The sequence below is a fragment of the Gobius niger genome (assembly GCF_951799975.1).
Source record: "Gobius niger genome assembly, chromosome: 13".
In the NCBI taxonomy this organism is placed as follows: Eukaryota; Metazoa; Chordata; class Actinopteri; order Gobiiformes; family Gobiidae; genus Gobius; species Gobius niger.
Genome location: NC_136864.1, coordinates 20,886,804 through 20,902,766, shown reverse-complemented (window position 1 = coordinate 20,902,766; position 15,963 = coordinate 20,886,804). Strand labels below are relative to the sequence as shown.

The 15,963-nt window shown below is 41.2% G+C and overlaps 1 protein-coding gene across 2 annotated transcripts in view; it reads left to right on the top strand.

Annotated features, from left to right (window-relative positions):
• tnr (tenascin R (restrictin, janusin)) overlaps window positions 1–15,963 on the top strand; it is a 133,145-nt gene that overhangs the window by 58,890 nt on the left and 58,292 nt on the right. For both annotated transcript variants that reach the window (XM_079570262.1, XM_079570263.1), the window contains exons 4-8: window positions 10,846–10,965; window positions 11,462–11,675; window positions 11,933–12,033; window positions 12,502–12,664; window positions 13,419–13,895. In XM_079570262.1, the coding sequence (XP_079426388.1) occupies window positions 10,882–10,965; window positions 11,462–11,675; window positions 11,933–12,033; window positions 12,502–12,664; window positions 13,419–13,895 (1,039 nt within the window). In that variant the 5' untranslated portion in view covers window positions 10,846–10,881. The remainder of the gene's footprint in view (window positions 1–10,845; window positions 10,966–11,461; window positions 11,676–11,932; window positions 12,034–12,501; window positions 12,665–13,418; window positions 13,896–15,963) is intronic.

Here is a 15,963-nt window from a genome sequence, read left to right as displayed (position 1 = left end):
TAAGTGGTGCAAGCCCGCAGTTAGCTTTGCACCTTTAGCCTGTTAGTTTCTTCTTCGTGATTCTATTAGTGTGTATTCCGGCCTCCGACCCGGTGGCAGCGAAATTGTAATTATGTTTTTTTGGCTAGAGACACCAGGCAAGTTGAAAGACCCCCCAATCACGCCATTAACACGTGTATAACCCCCAGAGGGAATATGGAAAGGATTTATTAAGGTAAACAAGTTACTTAGTTCTGCTTTAAAGGTAACAATGGAATTGTATTAGCATCACTCATCAAGTGATAAGTGAATGAAGTGCTGTGGGTTTGTGTTCAGTTAAAAAAAAAAAAACATATCTTCACTTGTCACAATCAAGAAATTAAAATTCTCCCATGCCATTCCCAGTTTTCACAGCTCTGCAGAACTGTGAAAAGAAGAAAAAAAAGCTATTTGCAAATGTGTTGAAGAAATGCCTGTATTTCTTACAAACTCGACAGCTGCAGTTGTAGTTTTATCCACCATTAATGCATAACACATAAACACATTCCTCTGGGTTTCAACATGGAATAAAACAGTAGGGCCCAAATTGGGGCCCCTCTGGAGGCGATGGGTACTGACCTGGGAGTTCCAAGATGATTTTTAAAAATGTCACTGTATTTAATGTAATTATTGATTTAAAACAGCATATGTCATGAATTGGGGTCAAATAACAAAGCACTACTGTATATAAATATGCATTTTTTACCCTGATTTCAATGCATGGTAGATTAGGGAGTCGTTGCCTGAAAAGTTTGGGAACCGCTGGAATAAAAAACACCAAAAGAACAAGCCAATTTTTCAAATTGCTTTGGGAATCTATGTTTATTTACAGGGATTGCTATATTTAGGAGCAATCTGACAAAATGCACCTGCAAATTTCATCTTTACTCAGGCTGGCACTTGATAAAAGGACATAATACCACCCGTGTTTTAAAATGACCACTTATTGAGGATCAGTGCTATTGAGTTGTTTACCTAATGAAATGCAATTGCGGCTAAACGCTCTGGCTTTTCCTGCCTCGTCCTTGTGGCACCGAACAGGAAATAGAAGAACATGCCAATCGTTTTGATCCTTCAGGCGCATTATTATCTTCACACAGCTTATGGTTCTCAATGGGGGTTGCGATTTATGTAATTTCCACTTGCCCATATACATCACAGAGGCGAGGGAGCCACTGACAGCGCAGGTGGGAGAACTATTTACCGCGTATAAATGAACAAGAGAGTGAGTTGTCAGGTGTGTCCCACAAGAAACAGCAGCCTTTGAAAACTGAAGATAAAAGGACTAGAATGGTTTTGCCAGAAAGAGAGTGAGAGCCCGAGCCGGAAGAATAAACGCTCTGTGAAGTGACAGAGTTTTTGAAGTTTTAGGTCATGCTTCAATATAAAAAAGGACAGCATGTTGAGGGAGAGGGGCAAAACTAAAGAGAAGAAAACAAATTCTGACAAGCTGCTGTTTGATTTTTTTTTTTTTTACGTTTGTTTACAACAAGCCAAATGCTGCTAATTTCTAAAGTGTAATTACTACTAATGCTGCATGTCTATGTTGTTAAAGGATTGCTGATTACTCTTTATCTCGCTGTTTTAGCTTTAGTTGTCACTTAGTATGCTACAGGACTATATGTTTTTGTGTCGTCCGCTTCACATCACAATTGTGTTGCTATCACTTACAGAGTGGCGTTCCTTTGAAATGGTTGTCCTACTGTCATATTGTGTGTAGCTCGAAAATGGCTTTCAATCTGTCAAATACAATCTTTAAAAGCTCCCCAGAGGAAATCAAACTTTTATGGGAAAATGCCAGATGAAAAAGACTGGCTGCGAGGAGAGCACAATGAGAAAAGCCACATGAGTGCTCAGGTGCACAATGTGCTACCTCGAAGAAGAACAGAACTTTTGCACGAGGATGATCGCACCATATCAGATATGGACGAAGGACGGTGCTGGCTGGAGGTTGTGGGAGCAGTCAATGAGCAAAGCCCAATCGTCCAGAAACACAAGGCAATTTGGCCCGAGTTAAGGGAATAATGAGAAAAGCATTGTAATGTTTCCAGAGAAGGAGAGCGGTGCAGGGAAGTGTGTGGGCTAAGGCAGGAAAAGAAAGAGTGAGCAATCAGCCACACAGCAGAGCCTGCTATTGGTTTTGTGTTCATGTCAGGGTGGCTGCACATTAACCTGTGCAAATGGATGCTAGGGGTTTACTTCCATGGGGCCAGGCAGGAGAGGATAACAGGACCGCTGCCAGAGCTAAAGGCGACCATTGTAACAGATTATAACAGCGTGCCACTAAGTATCGCCTCCTTTTTTCACTCCCATATGGTATAATAAAACATATCTGTGAAGAAACAAAATCATTTTGCAGAGTGTGAAGATATAGTACATTGTTGGAATAGAAAGTGTGGTAGAATAGAAACAGCGATAAAGCAATGGCTGCATATGACGAGGAGAGATAATGAAAAATGGTGGAGACGGCTGTGGGGAGCGAAGGTGCTACAGCAGAGGTGAATAAAATCCACAGGACGGCCCATTTAATCAGTCTGCCTTCATTAAACCGCTTATTAGGACACAGCAGTTTAGCAAAGCAACAACACGAGGGGGGGGTTCGGGGTTAACAAAAAGCCCTTGCATCATCAAATCATTATACTCATAAAACTCAGAGCAGGAGAAATTGCAGAGAGAGAGAGCGAGGCTTGTCAAGCAGAATTTGGCGCTGCCCCACAAATCCCAAATAACTTCATTATCTTTGGAGCATGGGGGATTTTTATTTATTTATTTTACATTCATTCTATATGATGATGTGATTTATGTAGTCTAATCATAAATTCTAACTTTATGTGGGGTCCCAGAAAAATGTTCACACTTCGATGTGATTGGCTAGTCTGCAAGTCTAACATACCCACATTGCCCCAGATGTATGGTCATCCAAGACACGGCGACATACAGTGGTGATAAGAGTTTACCGCTCCTCCGGGCCTCGTCCTCCTGCAGCATTTAGCAGCTGGAAGCAGCACTCATGTCCCGTCTTCACACTGACTGCTCGTCGCCGCCTCTCTCTCGGTCCCCGCGGCGAGTTTCAGCAGCCGCTATTGCACCAGAGATTAGAACCGCAGCTGAACTGCACCCACGATTACGTTACAACCCATCTCTCTGTCCTCCTGAATTGGATGGTGAACTGCTCCAAAGACTGACTTATCTGGTCTCCCTGGCCCTCAAAGACCACCCAGAAAAGAGACGTTCACACAGATAGAGACGTATGTCCATGGGGCAGACAGCGAGCACTTAAGACTAGAGGGCAGTGAGTCGAAAAACCCTGTGGCCACATTAAGACGCGGAACACTGTGCTCATAGTGTGGGGTAATGAAGCCTGCTGCAGCCCTTGATCCAACTGGGATGTTAATCTCCTATAGGCCCATTATTGCTGCTGAAATATGCTAAAATGCCCACCTACCTCAAAGTGTAATCAAGCAGTGTGTGGGAGGAGAAGTATTTAACTGCAGCTTGTGTTATGATGCCGCTGAGAAAAGGATTTGAACTGGGTCTTATTCCGCAATTTTCTTTAATATGAAGTTGTGGTAGTAGCATCTTGGGCTGGACAGTGGAGACCTGCTCTTAACCACATCCACGTCTCTTTTAGTGTTTATCTTTTGATCAACTTCCCCATTGCCTCTGATGATCCATTTAAAGGAACAGGCCACCGTTTTTCCATATTGAGGTATGTTCTTACCTGAGCTTAGACGAGTTGATACGTACCTGTCTGGTCTTTGTGCACACCCGTGGAAGAGCGTGGTCGCTTCCAACTTCACTCCCGTTTGGAGCTATAGGAATACATTGGGAGAGACTGGTATGTATCAATTCATCTAAGCTCAGGTAAGAACATATCACAGTATGGAAAAACGGTGGCCAGTTCCTTTAAGAGAGAATTAATGATATAGGCTTTGAGTATGGTGTTTTTCTGTTGTTTTTCAGTAATGCTCCTTTAAAGGTTAGAGTTCATACTTGATCGTAATGGTGTATGGTTGGCATTATGAAACAGAAACTATAATAAAATAAAAAGCCCATACCCATTAATGCACTCTCAGATATTGTGTCCTTTTAGGCATTCACTCATCTCTTTTGGACTCTGCACTCCCACCTGCGCTTCTTTCACTCATAGTCAATGCTAAAAGGAGAGTCCGTAGCACTTACAGTAGCTGTTAAAAATGTTCAGGTAATAACAGCCTGTCGTCCTTTTGTCGGCGCGCATCAAGAACCTGAAAAGCATAGGACTGTCACACCTCAAATGGCAAACTTGAATGGAGCTCAGTGTTTTCATGTTGTGCTTTTCACTCTCACGGCCAAAACAAAACACAATCACATAAACCTTTTTTCCGATTGGCAGAGGAAGCCCACAGAAGAACTGATTAAGTAAGATGTTGAGAGGCATAGACTACGTTTTGCGCTTTAGCTTTTTTTCTTCTCCTCTCACTGGCCTGAACCGGCCGCATTTTCTCCAGTTTGGCTTTGTTCAAATCTAAAAGCTTAAAAAAAAAAAGCAAAAACACAAAACAAACATCAATATAGCAATGAAAACAAGGACGAAAACGCTACAAAAAGTGACAAAGACGTGACAAAAAAGCCACAAAATTGTGACACAAACTCAACAAGAAAGCAACAAAAAAAAGCAATGAAAAAGCAACAAAAAAGAGACGAACACTCTTCATAAATGTGACAAAAAAGTAATGAACACTTGCAAGTCTTTCAACTTTAAGGCTTTCAAATGAGACATTCCTCTGTTACTCTCCAGTCGAGAATTTTTTACATTTGTGTAAAGCCGAACTGGAGAAAATGTGCTCGGTTGAGGCGGGAGGTTAATATTGTTTGCATCTTTCCTCTCAAGTTGAACTGAAATTTGAAGCAGCTGTCTCCTTTATTGTTGCTACATATCCAAAAACATAGTGTGCAACATGTGGAAATTCCGATGTTACTGAACAACTTTGCGTTTCTGTCAACTCACCTTTTGTATATGCCGCCTAATAAACTACTGACTGCATACAAAAAGCAAGGTCACGAAGGCCAACATATAATCAACCATACAAGTTAATAGGCTTTTGAGTTTGTGTCCAGAAAGGCTCTGCGTGCTGGAGGGGACGGAGCGTGCATTACATTGCAGCATGAGCTTTGACCCAGTGTCTATAGCCACAAATCCCAGTAATCCCTGTGGAGAAATTAGCATTCAGCCGTCTGACTGCGAACGACAACCTCCATACCGCAGCTATATTACCAGAATACTAAAACCAGACGGTGAGGGAAAGCGTTGCAGCGCGAGAAGGAGCTTTACTTTCATTTTGTTATCTGCTTTGTCATTTATTGCTCGCTTTTTCCCATATCTACCTCCCACCTCCGCAGTGTGCATGTGATAAAGCACTCTTTTTTTGAAGCAGCCCCCCCGACAAAGATTGGATTAACTTCACGTGGGTGTAATTGCGTTGTGCAGTTAAAAATTCAATTCTCATATCGACTTGCGTGCCTTTAAACCGCACTGAGGATGAAAAGAAATATATCTGATACCAAAAAAAAGACGGGAGGAGCAGTGTAATCTGAGATGAAAAACGAAGAAAGACAAGATAGAAGTGATGTTTTTTTGCACCCGACTTTTAGTACCTGCGGTTGTTCAGGTTTCATTATACAGGTGCGCTCATTTACAGAGTGACCTCCTTTGTGTAAGATGAAAAATATGTCCTTGGTGCCCCGATAAAAAGAGGTTTAGCAATTGGAAGTAGTTGTATTGTTTCCCTAACAAGGAATACGCCTGTACATTTTAAGTGCAAAGTAGATACCTAATAGCAGAGGGTGAACAGAGCAGCTGACATACAAGAAATTTTGAAGAACTGAGCAATTGAAACAGGAATATTTTACCAATCTCTTGCCTAATTCGATGTACTGACGTAGTGGTTGCAGGATTTTTGGAACTCTTGCCTAAAGGTACTAATAAATGCCAAACAATAGTGAATGAAAACGTCTTGATTAAGATAAAATAGCTGAACCCTTGTACCCTGACGGAGGCTTATGACCTGAAACGCATAGGTGCATTTTATTCTAACAAGCCATGCGATAATAAAGGCTTTTTAATTTTTACAATCTTCGGTGTGCCCTGGAGTTTTTTCAGAAACAATTCACCCACCTATTCTCCAGTGAGGACCTGACAGATTTGTTTCATCTGTGAGCCACACCAATAAGGATCCAAGAGACGCTCACCATTTTCTCTTTAATTAAATAGTCTGGGATATTGTAGTCTTTGATGGTTGAACACATGATGGTTTGCTATTTGATATTAAGTGGCCACCGTTTTTCCATACCGAGTTATGTTCTTACCTGAGCTTAGACGAGTTGATGCGTACCTGTCTGGTCTTTGTGTGTGCGCTCAGTCACGCAAAAAGACCAAAGATGTTGTTAGCATTTAGCCTCTCCTCCACTCCTCTATGGGACCAAACAGGGGTGAAATTACGATTACGTGAGTAGCTACACAGGCCAAGTATAGCTACACAAAATTAAATATGTCGATTTTCTATGTGGATAAAAAAGGAATACTATATTGTAAGGCGTAATAACACCTTCGGACAGGGGTCTCCAACAGGCGGCCCGCGGGCCAAATTGGGCAAGCGAGATGATTCAATCCGCTAGCTAGATATTCCTCCTGTGATGACACTGAGTTAGTAACAATTAAAGAAACCAGGCTGGTTTTCTTGAAGTACATTTCAGAAATCTCTTACTAATGAGGGCTGGACTTTGATTGACAGGCTGTTAGCATTAGAGCTAATGCTGCGGCCGTGGCTACGACCGAACTACGTGCCCCTACAATGAAGATCCCACCCTTATGCCCTTTTTAGGAACATGCTCCGTCACAGCAGGTTAGGAGTAGTCTGTAAATCCACCATGATTTCCCCTCGAACGTAGTTATTATGGTAAACGGGGAGTGAGGAGGCGCTGTCTATTATTTTTCATGGCCTATGCTTGTGTCCTGTCAGGCTCATTATTATTCATTTATTGAAAACAGTTTTCTCAATACCAATCAAAACATTTTTACTGGAGCTTTTGTTTATGGACCCCGGCAATACACTCCCGATATATTTTGGCCCCCGACGAAATTTACTTGGAAACCCCGCCTTAAGATCACTTCAGCGTCCGAGCAGTAATATCTTCACTCCTTATAGAATTCTCTGCACGGACGTCGAAGTGCTCCTAAGGTGTTCATACGCTTTACAATATAGTACCCCTTTTTATCCGCTTCGAAAATCGCCATGTTTAATTTTGTGTTGCTAGACTTTGATCGTGTAACTACTCACGTGTTTTTAAATAGGGGAAGGAAACGTCGTTTATAACTTCACCCCGTTTGGCCCCATTGAGGAGAGGAGGAGAGGCTAAATGCTAACAACAGCTTTGGTCTTCTGCTGGCCAGCTCCTTTAAACTATATGGATTAAACTCACGTTTTCTAAATCAAGAAACTCTATGCTGACATGTGTAATTACCATAAAGGCATGAAGGTTGCCTTGGATTGGAAATGCCACATCAGTGACGTATGAGTAGTGGTTCTTCAACATTAGCTCATGTGCATATAGATTGAATTGACAAGTCGAAGCACATTATATATTGCAAGTGATTCACCTTTATAACTGTCTTTTTTGTGTGTGCGAAATGGGGGAGCAAACTCAGCCATTATATGCCTCCTTTCCTTAACTATAGAGGGCTCGAGTCTAGCTATAATTGAGCTTCCATGAAAAACTCGCCCTCGTCATGCATAATAAGTCAAACCTGTGGGAATCCGCCTGCACCATGACCTCACAACTAAAGCCAAATCTTCTGACTTTGAACCTCTTTAAAACTTTGAACAGTACCAGAGCAAAACTACATATGGGATCGCATTAATGCACGCTTCTATATTTGGGTGCTGTTTGAAAGGGTATATCTGCCTCAGAGCGAGACACTTTGAACGCAAGCTTAAAACCTTTATCTCAATTTTCTTTAGTACTGGGGGAGGGGGAATCCTTGACACCTTTCCTCCAACGCAGTTTATTTTTACCTATGCAGCATAGATGGATACAGATCCAGATGGATAAGATTAAATAACGACTCTTGAGAATTAGGATTAATTAGTTTAAACTTTCCTTGAAACAGATGGACGTAATTAGTCTGTAAGGAATATACTAGTGAGAAAATTCCAAGTTATAAATGACATTACAATGATATTAACATAAAATCTCAAGGTCTCAGCGACTTCCCGCTATTTACTCCACAGATTTATTGGAGTGAGTTTAAGAGCTTATTTGGTCGCCATGTTATGTTTTGTGACAGATAAACTAAGAAAAAAAGTTAACTTGTCAATTACTGTCCTCAGATGAAAAATACCTTTGGAAACAAACCTCATTCAACATCTTGCAAAGTCGGAGATGATTGTCTGATTTGAAAAATGAGTTCAGTACAACAATGGAGAAATGTATCTGAATGAAAAAACTTTCACAGTCACAGTCTTCAACATGATGTCATTTATAGTCACAGAAGGAAAAAAGAAACTGATAATTACGCAGCTATTGTATTTTAATTTGGTAACACTTCATTTTAGCACTCACTTATTAAAAGCTAATTATTGCTAATTGACAGTTAATTAGCTCTCAACTGGTATTTATAAAGCACTTGTACCTTGTTTTGCATGGCCTTATTCAACATCTTACTACTAACCAACACTTTCCCATTTATGAATTGTTATTTACTGTTTTTCATCCAGAAATGAGCCCGTCATTGGACATTAATTATAGTGTTAATAAGCTTCTGGTTATATGGGCCTTGTTAGGTGCTAACCCGTTATCACCCAGTTAGAGTTAGGGTTAGCAAATATGCATATCCAAATCCCAAAGCGTATTGACTGTAGTACTTGCAGTCGATATGTCAGTGTGATGCTTCATTTGAAAGCCAAGACCTTCTAATTTCTAGAACTATGTGTAAGATCTGTGTGAGTGAAACACAACTTGCATCGCATTTGCCGTTCCTAACCCTAATTGAAAATAGCATTGTCCACATTATATTCATAATTATATTTCCACAATAGTCCATTACCTTTATTTTTTTCGCACAAGCATGCACTAATTGTGATTACACCATCTTTGACAGGATTGACTCTCCATATTACCCATAGCCAGGCAATTAAAACATTTGCATGATGGCTCTTTAGATTCTCCTCAACATTAACCTCCTACAGTACACTTCAATGAGCTTGAATATAAATCAGTCTTGCTTGTTACAGTAGGCCAGTAAAGATCAGCATGGCCCCATTCATCATGATCACTGTCCGCTCAGGACACGCCTACTGCATGCTGCCACGGGCTCGGTGCTTAGGCTAATAGGTCCAAACACGCCGTTCTGGTTGGGTTTGTCCATCTCACTCCGTCATCGTCAGCGCGCTTTTCATTTTGTTGTGAATGCGCCGGCTAAACGGTTCATGTCATGTTAGACAGCGCCTCCATGCTTCAGGGAAGGCTCTTTAAAAGTAAAGCATTTTCTCTCTCTTCAGCAGCGCACCGAGGCCAAAGTCATTTTTAAAGGGATTAGCGGCATGCTCTGAAGTCAGCCGTGCTGTAGATTGTAACGTATGGCTGACTATCTTCCCCCCATGGGTCTACCGTGATAGATTGTGGGTGCCAATATGTTTTGTATGACTGATTGTGTTCGTACCACATTCTTATCCGTTCTATTGCTGCAGACTGACTCGTTGAGGCCTCTTTAAAGGTCTCATTCTTTCACTGAAATACATTTTAGGAAACCTAATCTCTGTCTAGACCACTGATGTATAATCATAGCTATTGTGATAAATGAGACAAAAGTGTGAGGGACTAATCCTTAAGTTATAGTGGTGCTTTGATCTTACCTTTTCAACTTGTAATGTGCTAATCGTTTCAACATTAATAATCCCAAATCTACAATAAAAACTGACTATTCTAAGTCAGTTTGCTTTGGTAACAAACCAAAGTGTATCAGGAAAAGCATTTGTCTAATCATGGTCGAAGTCAATAGCATCACTGGAACTTCAATTCAGATAAAAGTAATAATTATGTGTGACACAGTCATTTTCTACTCACTGTAATTCACGCTTTTCACACAGTAGGATATATATTTAAGTAATAAATCTGCAATCACGAACCTCTTCTCTGTAGGTGAGAAAGCACTGGCAAGGGGTTACTCACATACAAATTTTCATTTTCAGTCTCATCTATGTGCAAATACAACAGCGTTCAACATTTCCTCCAAACAATCAGAAAACAGAAGTGTGGTGGGATCGCATCTCACTCCCACAAAAGAGGCCGGATGAGTGCAATCTCTGCCTCATCCACACGAGATGCATTGTTGTGATGGAAGAGGCTGTTGAACACCAAATGCACTGGCACATCGCTGGGATTTTTAGAGCCCTCTTCAACAGCTTCAGTCTGACACAAACATTGGCGTGAATGTGAGAAAACAAATACGCGTTGGGGAAATATTGCCACGGATATGTGAAAATACCCCTGTAATTGTTTGGCAGACTCGTAACTATCATGATGAAACATCTGCACTGTTCTCGATAGGCATTATTGTGGTTTACAGAGCTTACACACAAGTCTGCAATGCACACTCTCTTGGAATGATTTTCCCTTTGAGGTTGTTTGTGTTTCCTGATATAGATCAATTAAAGTCACAGACTGTGTTATGTATTCTGAGGTTATCTGCTTGCCTTTTAATCGTTTGGAAAGTTTGTATTTAATTTCATATCTGATGCTGGACTAAAATATATTACAATACGTCATAACCTTTCTCTATCATCACAGGTGTGGCTGCCAGGAGCGTTGAAGCTGTTTCCCAGAATGCTTTTGGCAGAGCACCTTCACAAGGCCAGGGCGGCCACAACAGGCTGGATCCTCGCCCTGGCACTGCTGCTCCTTTTACAGGTAAAACTCATCAATTACACACATCTAGTTATGAGACACAGGGGAGAACTGTACAGGCTGCTGTAAAATTAATTTCCTGATCCACTATTTTAGGGAGTGAAGGTAATCACTGGAGTGTAGGCTATGTTTACACACAACAGAGTCAGTTTGTAGTTTAATCAGGCCTGCCCTATTTTGGAAAAGGATATAAATGGATTGATGCAATTTTTCAAGTAAGCATTGTTATTTCTATCAGATTTGCAACTTATGTAAAAAAAAAAAAAAGAAGTAGACTAAGTAGACTTCACCTCGCACCTTTTGCACCAGAATCAAATGCATGTCAGAACAGAGTTTTTCAGAGGTCATAAACTACTTCTTTACTTACTTCAATATGCGACATCGTGATTAATCTTGCAGCCGTAGTCTAAATATTATGCATTTCTGCTCATTAGAAAATAATCTGTTTACATCAACAACATTTCTCTTAACGCTTTCATAATTATCGTTCTTTGCCCAGGGTGCTAGTTATGCTGCGCAGTCACAAGACAATACGCTGGTTCGCACCACCAGGGTAAGGAGGCAGGCCCCGGGTGCAGACCTCTCCTCCTCCACAGTGAACCAGACGCTGAAGGACCAGCCTGTGGTCTTCAGCCATGTCTACAACATCAATGTCCCAATGGAGTCTCTGTGCTCCGTGGATCTGGACGCCTCTGCAGCAGCTCCCAGTAATGGTGAGGGTTAATACAGCAGTGTTAAACATTATCAACATAAAAACCTTGTAATGTATTTTAGTGACCAATAACTCAAGTGTTAAGCCTAGCATTTAATCTAAGCTTATTCCTATTGCTGATGTTTGTCTTCAGATTATGTGCTGCTTTCTTTCACTTATTAGTCACATATTGCAAGTGTCTAGCCTAAACTAACCAATATTTACTAGTTTTAAAGAGTATATAAAATCACAAGGAATATTTGAAACATTTTTTTGAAGGGGCTCGAGCAGAACTGGGATCCAGGCCCCCTGTGGAGGGTCCACTTGATTCAATGGGGCCAACAGAATACACTGAGCAGACACTGGACAGTGAAAGTCAGGTAAGCTTGTTTTGCTTAAAGGAACAGGCCACTGTTTTTCCATACTGAGATATGTTCTTACCTGAGCATAGACACGTAAATGTTGTTAGCATTTAGCCTCTCCCAGCATAGGTATAGTGCCAAACTGGGGTAAAGTTAGATGCTACCTTCGATTTTCTAAGCGGATAAAAATTGGTACGATATATATATATACCTTAGGAGCACTTCGACGTCCGCGCAGTAATATCTCACTTTACTGCGTGCTCATGTTATTACAGCTTACAATATAGTACCCCTTTTTATCCACTTGGAAAATCGACATGTTACGCATCAACTCGTCTAAGCTAAGGTAAGAACATATCTCGGTAAGTAAAAACGGTGGCCTATTCCTTTAAGCTTTTTCGGTGAAAATAGACTCAGATCACTCAAATTATTCAACGCTGCAGTGAACATTAGCTCATTGTTGAAAATCAAATCCCCTTGTTTTAGGTAACATTTACTCATCGTATCAACATCCCAAAAGCAGCGTGTGGGTGTCCCTCGTCCGTCACCATCCAGCAGCTGGTCACTCGAGTGGAGATGTTGGAGAGAGAGGTGTCCATGCTCAGATCACAGTGTGGCTCTGGGTGCTGTGGGGACATCTCTGTTATGGGTAAGCTCCATTGTCCAGGTCCAGGTCATTTGCACTTTACTTCACAGCACAGTAATAAACATGGTAACAGGATGGAAATACCATGGTAACTAAGGACAATGAGGGATAATACATTGTGTAACTCTGTTTTCCATATAATAACTTTGGTGTTCTGTTTTAATGTAATAACCATAATTACTGAGTTATTACAATTATAGGTACCATGCTATTACTGTAAAGAAAAATGCTACCGATATCATCTAACATGTTTTTTTATTTACCCATGTACCAGTTATCATAGTTTCTCAAATCAGCATGAAGAATACAGCCGATGCATCCACGGAATTTTTGAAACTTAACAGGATAAAGTCAAACGATATATTATTGTCAAAGGATTTTCTCCATTGCCACCATCAAGCCATTCAAATAGTTCCAGAAAATGTCTCGTCTCTTCAGAGGGAATATGATTATCTGCAGCAGTCCTGATCAGAATCAGAATGAGGATGAAAGCCGAGCTCAGGACGATTGCAGTGGAATAGAAATGTACTAAAATGAGACCGGATTACAGTGTCTTTGATATCTTTACTAGTGCTGCACTGCCTTTTCTAATCGAGGAGACTGGACATTTAAACTGCTATTAGAATGGTCTATTTTGTTATTTCTATGTTTTTGTTTTTCAAGAGATGACAACTTTTCCTCTCCCTATCTATTCCCTTTTTTTGTGAATTCCATTATTGTGTCAACATTATGATCCTACTTTTGACCTCTTCAACAGGTCGTTTGGATTCTGTCTCCGGCTGCAGCGGCCACGGCACCTTCAGTTTTGAAATCTGTAGCTGCATCTGTGAAGAAGGCTGGACAGGCAAGAACTGCTCCGAGCCCCGTTGTCCAGACGACTGCTCGGGACAGGGCATCTGCGTGGAGGGGGAGTGCGTGTGTGACCGCGACTTCGGAGGGGACAACTGCTCAGAGCCCCGGTGTCCCGCAGACTGCTCGGGACGCGGCCTGTGTATCGATGGGGAGTGTGTGTGTGAAGAGTCCTACACAGGAGCTGACTGCATGGTGGGACGATGCCTCAACGATTGCTCCGACCAGGGCCAGTGCGTCAACGGGACGTGCCACTGTCGTCCGGGATACGTGGGAGAAGACTGCTCTCTGGTCTACTGCGCCAACAACTGCAGCAAGAAGGGCGTGTGCAAAGAGGGCTTCTGCGTGTGCCAGGACGGCTTTGCTGGAGATGACTGCAACTCAGGTATTAAGTTTCAGCTTGCACTTTGGTTTGCTGTGGTTGCCCCGAATAAAACCAAAGCAGTTTAATGCAACAACACAAAACGATGAGAAGTAGCAACTTAGCAACTTAATTATATGTCTCCGTCTTGACTAACAAACTATTTGACACATTAAATTAGACTTAAAATGACTTTAATTCTCAAATAAATAAAAAATCTGAGGAATACAATTATAGGTTTTTGAAGTAATTAGATATTCCTGTGGTTTGTACAGTACTTTCTTTTAAAGCAGTACTAAGTAACTTGTTTACCTTAATAAATCCTTTCCGTAGTCCCTCTGGGGGGTAGTACAAGTGTGAATGGGATGATTGGGGGGTCTTTCATCTCCCCCTGCTGTCTCTGGCCAGAAAACCACAATTGCAACTTGACTGCCTGCGGGTCGGAGCAGCAATACACACTCATAGAATCACGAAGAAGACGCTAGCAGGCTAACGGGCAAAGCTAACTGCGGGCTAGCGTCACTTAAACAGTATTTACCGCCAAGTTTGAGTGAAAAAAAAAAATCCTTTGTGTAATTGGATGTACAATATCCCTCTCTCCCTTTGTCTTTTCTGTCAGCGCAGTATTTACTGTCACGGACAATTAATGAGTAGAAAAACTTACCATGCTTCGACACCTGCAGTGGCGCCTATGGCCTCTAGGGTGCGCAAGTTCTTCACTTCAAGCACTTAGTTCTGCTTTAATGAGCTTTAACACAATCAGCACAAGTAAATGTTAGATTACAGTTACCTTAGTCTAGGTTATGAACAAACAAACCCATCTCCGCTGGCATTGGTGGTGGAAAGGACTTTATTTGCATAGCGCCCTTTACAGACATGGTCTCAAAGCGCAATTTTACATTCACTCCATACTCAGTGGTGGTAAGCTACCTTAGTCGCCACCGCTGTCCTGGGGTAGACTGACAGAAAGCGAGGCTGCCAATCTGCACCATCAGCCCATCATCAACCACTCACTGTCACGTACACATATACACCCTAATGTACATGTTTTTAGTGGTAGGGGGAACCGGAGTATCCGGAGGACCCCTACATGACAACAACAGCGTTTATCTCAGGAGGGGGCTGTCACACAACTCCGACTATGACATTTTCTGCCCCTGTTGTTTGTTACACGCTCACATCTCAGATGATTCTTTCCCATTGAACCAGTTGTGAAAACTGACACAGAGAATGACATTGACATGAGTGATTGATGCTTGTATTGGAAAATTATATCTGAGTTCCTTCCTGTATTGCTTTGCCCTCTACTATTATAGGCCTAATTAACTGGCTTTTGAATACTGAATTCAAAACGAGCAGTTCAGTTACCTGGGACCTCGACACATGTCGGTGTTTCACGTTGTCAGAAGCTAAAAGAAACTGGATGTATTTTGGTTCAGTTTGTAGGAATTTATAATTAGATAGAATTCCTATCTTTACAAAGAAGTGAGCAGAGAAGTGGCATATCATCTTATTTAAACAATCATTGCACAATGATTGTTTAAATAACAGCAAAGTCTTTTTGACAGGTAGTTACAGAGACATCCCCATTACATTGAAAACAAAATCATATTTTATTTTCAACTTTTACATTTTCAGATTAACAGAAAAAGGCTATTTCTACACTTTTCTTTCTACACTTTTACAAGTGCCTGATGATTCACATTTTAGATTAATTGTCTTTTTGTTCTGAACATTATGAACACAATCTGCAAATATTTTGGACAATAAAGTAAAATATAAAGCCAAAACTCATCATTTAAAACAAATATTATCTTGTCTAGTAATTCTCCTCGGTGAACTCCACCAAAGTCGCATTTTGTCTTTGAAGCATAAGTAGCCCGCTGTCGTTTTTGTTGTGTAAAAGTAGCTGCCTGGGTAGGAAAAGTTGGAGACCCCTGGGCCTGATCATTACTGGAATGAGCTAATGTTGCATTATTGAATTACCGGTATATACTGGTACAGAACACTTAAGAGTTGCTTGTTTATTTCACAATATTAAAAGGTATATATTATTGCCAGGTTGGTTGGCCATCCAGGTTATACTATTCTT